General features: G+C 39.9%; 1 protein-coding gene across 1 annotated transcript; it reads left to right on the top strand.

Moving 5' to 3' along the window:
- The first annotated feature begins 3,791 nt into the window (after window positions 1–3,791).
- Window positions 3,792–4,463, top strand: LOC148955531 (uncharacterized). Its single transcript, XM_089107583.1, has one exon. It carries the CDS (start codon window positions 3,792–3,794, stop codon window positions 4,461–4,463), a length of 672 nt encoding a protein of 223 aa, XP_088963709.1.
- Window positions 4,464–4,955: the final 492 nt, after the last annotated feature.

A 4,955-nucleotide genomic window follows, 5' to 3' on the forward strand; every position in this document is an offset into this window, starting at 1 on the left:
CAGTTAACACTGCGCTGAAACAAAGCGATGTTTCCTGCCATTTTGTGGCGTAAAACAACAATCCTACCGCAAAGGGGGCCAAAAAGCTATCGAGTGAAAATCTGAGATAGCCAGTTTATTTAAATTCATCGAAAAGCAACATGGAAAACCTTTTCTGTTTCAGAGACAGTAGTACCTCACTCTGATGCATTTGTTCCTAATAGTACAGTCAATCTAGCGTCAAATAGGACTCGACCGCAAACAAATTGCAACAGAAATAATTTTTACACCATCTTGTAGAAAAAAAAAATTGTACAACATATCAAAAGTTGAGAAACCCAGCGGGGTGCAAAAAAAGTGTTTTTTAGCGTTTTCCCTTTGTTTTTTGTTGTTTTTAGCGGAAATTTTCTGTTATCCTAGAGCTTAGCATTTACTTCATGGGAGACATGTTTCTGAACTAGTTTTGTGTGCTGAATTCGAATATCATATCAGATTCAAGTTATGTCCCACCGTTAGTGTTTCACATTCATCACCAAACAAGAAATTCGTATTTCGTGGCCATATTTCCCTTTTTTCGTCCTTTGGGGCGAATGAAGTCAGGAATAACGTCGCCCTATCGACTGATTACTATATTTTTGGAAAGTTCCGTACATTCTAAGATTGTCGTCATTAAGGTTTAACAGCATATACGGCCATCTAGCGGAAAATTTCGTAGCGTATTTCGCTAAGGTCGGTGTTGGAACCCTTGTTCCCAGTTTTGTCAGATAAATATCCCTCCCAGATTCATTTCTTTGGGCCCCTTCATTATTTTCCTTCTTTAAGTAATAAATGTTAATTTTCCTATTATTTTTTTACGCCATTTTGGGTCCTCTTAACTGCGTACGTGTTTAATTCACCACGAGGGAAAAAGTGCACAGTTAGGGAGATTGGCCAGTATATTAAGCCAGTAGATTGGCCAGTATCTCAGCAGTAGTTCTGGAACTCGGTGGGTTTCACACAACCATGAGCTTTATTGGATGCATAGGATACACAATGGAAGGATCCGGTCTCCGCGAAGTCCTGGAACTTGCATATGCCCCAAACACTGTTCCCCATCTCCTAAGTGGAAATGCTATTTCACGAGCTGTTCGAGGTCTCTTGCTAGTTGATAGTGCTCTACATACCGTGCTGCTCTCCGAGTTATTTGACGATGATCCCTGTTCAGAACCTGAAACAAAGTTAGGCACCAAAGAAGTTGCACCCCTTAAAACACTATACAGCAAGCTAATGTATGGAGAGGCAACAATGACGGAGGTTGAAGAAAATCCTGCACTCAAGCGGATCAAAGGTTTCGTCGACCAGAAGATACTTGATGTGTCTCAGCACAGAACTTCAAAGCTGTGGTTTCAGATTATGAATATGGTTGGGATACTTCGTTCTTTCATCAAAGCTGAGCGGATGGGGCTTTGGGACTTACACCTAAAGTCTGTGTCTGAAATGCTACATTTTCTTGCGGCCTGTGGTCACAACAACTATGCCAAATCGTGCCGAATATACCTTCAGAAGATGGTGAAGCTTGAAGAAACCCATCCTACTGTTCATAGTTCATTCCAACAAGGAATGCACGTCGTCAGACGATCTGATGGCTATTGGGCTGGCTTGTCGACGGATCTAGTTATTGAATTAAATAAAAAAAACAAGTTTTTTAAACTGAAAGTAAGGAGCGAAATTAAAACTTAAAACGAACAGAAATTATTCCGTATATGAACGGGGCTGTCCCCTCCTCAACGCATCGATATTTGCTATAATGTTTTACTCTTTATAACAACTTTTTTTTTAAAAAATATAAAAATTTTTAATTTATAACAAATATATTTTTTAAAACAATAAAAAACTTTAGCGTAAAGAGCGAGGCGTTGAGGAGGGGACAGCCCTTTCATATACGGACTAATTTCTGTTCGTTTTAAGTTTTAATGTCGCTCCTTACTTTCAGTTTAAAAAACTTGTTTTTTTTATTTAATTTCTGATCGTTTTTTAGTTAATGCAGCTTTTATTTGCATAAAAATTTTACTTTTCTTTTGCTAAATGGATGTCTTTACAAATTAACTTACGTAACTAACTTCTATATTCGTATATTTTTCTTCTGGCAAAAAATACAAAGTTGCAGATTTTTGCAGATATGAGCTTGAAACCTATGTAATAGGGTTTTCTGATACGCTGAATCTGACGGTGTGATTTTCATTAAAATTCTTTCACTTGTAGGGGATGTTTCCCCCTCTTTAAAAAATCGAGTAAATTTTCTCAGGCTCGTAGCCTTTGATGAGTAATACTAAACTTAATAAAATTTATATATTTAGGATCAGCATTATAAACACATTCTTTTGATACATTTATTGACATCAAAATTTCGTTTTTAAAAGTTTCGATTACTATTGAGCCGTATCGCTTGTTTTTTTATTGTTTTTTTTTATCACGTATATGTTATTACTTATATGAGGGGGTTCTCCCCTTAGTCAATGCCACGCTCTTTACGTTAAAATTTAAAAAAAAAATTATTCAGAAACCCCGGAATCAAAAAGGTCTTTTAATTAGAATAGAGAGCTCTTTTGAAAGCACTAAAAAAAAACTCAAGCGTAAAGAGCGAGGTATTGACTTTGGGGAGAACCCCCTCACATACGTTATAATTTCTGTTCGTTTTAAGTTTTAATATTCCTTCTTACATTTCAGTTGAAAAAACTTGTTTTTTTTTTATTAAAATGCTGATCGTTTCTCAAATAATGCTTGGAAATCCGGCGCCCCCGTCATCGAAATGTCCCTTCCCCCAAAGACACATCCTCCATGAAAATAGTCTCCCGAGTAATCCCCTCCTCTAGCCCCCCCCTCCAGAAAAAATCCTTCCTGAAAATGGTTGTATACTTCCCAATAACCAATAAATAATGCTGGCAAGTCCGGCGCCCCCTTCATGGCAATTTCCCTTCCCCCATGTAACCTTCCTTCATGGAAAGATCCTTCCCTATTGCCCCCGACCCTCGCCTTCCCCCCCCTACCAGCACCCATAACCACTGACACACGCTGGATACTTCCCAATAAACCATACGATATGTTAACATTTAGTAAAGTTCATAACTTTCAGCCCTCCCCCTGGGGACTTTGGGGGATCAAGTCATCCTAAAAGACATATTTATCATATTTTCAACCATGCTGAACAAAATGGCTATCTCAAAATTTTGATCGAGTGACTTTGGGAAAAAAATAAGCGTGGGAGGGGGCCTAGTTGCCCTCCATTTTTTTGGGTCACTTAAAAAGAGCACTAGAACTTTTAATTTCTGTTCCAATGAGCCTTCCAACGGTATTCCAGGACCACTGGGTCGATACGATAACCCCTGGGGAAAAAAACAAAACAAAACAAACAAATAAACACGCACCTGGGATCTTTATTCTGGCAAAAAATTCAAAATTCTACATTTTTGTATATAAGAGCATGAAACATTTAGAGTAGGGTTCTATGATACGCGAAATATGATGGTTTGATTATCATTAAGTTTCAATATTGCTTAAAGAATATTTCCCTTTTTTTCCGAAAATCAGCGAAATTTTCTCAGGCCCGTAACTTTTGATGGGTAGCACTAAACTTGATGAAATGTTATATATTTGAAATCAGCATTGAAATCTGATTCTTTTGATATATCTATTGGTATCAAAAACCCGTTTTCTAGAGTTTCGGTTACCATTGAGCTGGGTCGCTCCTTACTTACAGTTCGTTACCACGAACTGTTTGACAAGAGCTTATGCGCTCGTTAAAAACAGCAGGCGGACTGACTAGGGGTACGGGCATGACCGAAACCCAGAGGTCGCTGTGGGTTTTAGCACGCCCAACCTGCTCTGCTGTTAACCTCCTAATGGAAGATCTAACGAAAATTCTCTATGGGACAAGCAAGCAGCACAAGGAGAACGTAGGCCCCAGACAAGAACGAGACTTCAAGGATACGGAGGCGATGGTCACGTACTTTGAAAATGGCTCACCATTCGGAGGGGATACCCAGCTTAGAAGCATTGCTACCGGTTTGACTGCATATGTATCTGCAAACGTTGACTGTGCGAAGGCTGTCGGGCTAAAAATCCTTGATGCTATGACTGGAAAAGTGGCGAAGGATTTTGTCTTCCGAAGAAAGGAACAGGCAGTCCAGATAACAACAAAGCAATCAGCTGGAGGAGATTGCAAGCGACTGGATCCATCTTTGCTATTCCAACGCTTCATTGCGTTAGCCAAAAGGACAAGACTTCCTGAATCAGAGTGCTTGCGGTATGAACTTTGTTCGTATCCCGCTGCTCTGTTTGACAGCTCATTTATGCCGAGAGTGCCGAACAAGACTGAAGTCGCCAAGGCCATTGCACTTGCATGCGAACTCGAAGAAATTCCGTGTGTGCTGAACGACGGGACACACTACGTACTTAACGGTGGATCTCTATTGCACCGAGTCCCATGGATAAAAAATGACTCGTAAGCGGGTATCATACAGAGCTACTCTCTGTATATTTCGCGGAAGTACCCTGGCGCAACTGTTGTTTTCGATGGGTATGATAGTGGACCTTCCATCAAAGATATGGCCCATTCGTATCGTAATCGAACGATTGGTCGCGAGGTTTTCTTCACGAATGACATGTGTCTGAAAGTTAAGAAAGAAGAATTTCTCGGGAACAAGAAAAACAAGTCAAGATTCATTAGTGCGCTTGCAGTTCATCTCCGGCAAAAAGGCTATTTTGTAGTCCAAGCCCCCGGTGATGCAGACGTGCCTATTGTAAAAGCTGCTATCGAATCAGCTAAACAGAAGGTAACTGCCGTTATTGGAGAAGATACGGATCTTCTGGTCCTTCTCTGGTACCACTGTGATGTCTCCACTAACAAGGTGTACTTCGCCCCAGAGTCAAAGAAAATTAAAGATTGAAGGTGCTGGGATGTTCATGAAATGAGAAAAAGATTAGGCCAAGAAGTATGT

The sequence above is a fragment of the Artemia sp. Qi Xiang Cuo genome, chromosome 2 (genome assembly GCF_049724085.1).
Source record: "Artemia sp. Qi Xiang Cuo chromosome 2, ASM4972408v1, whole genome shotgun sequence".
NCBI lineage: Eukaryota > Metazoa > Arthropoda > Branchiopoda > Anostraca > Artemiidae > Artemia > Artemia sp. Qi Xiang Cuo.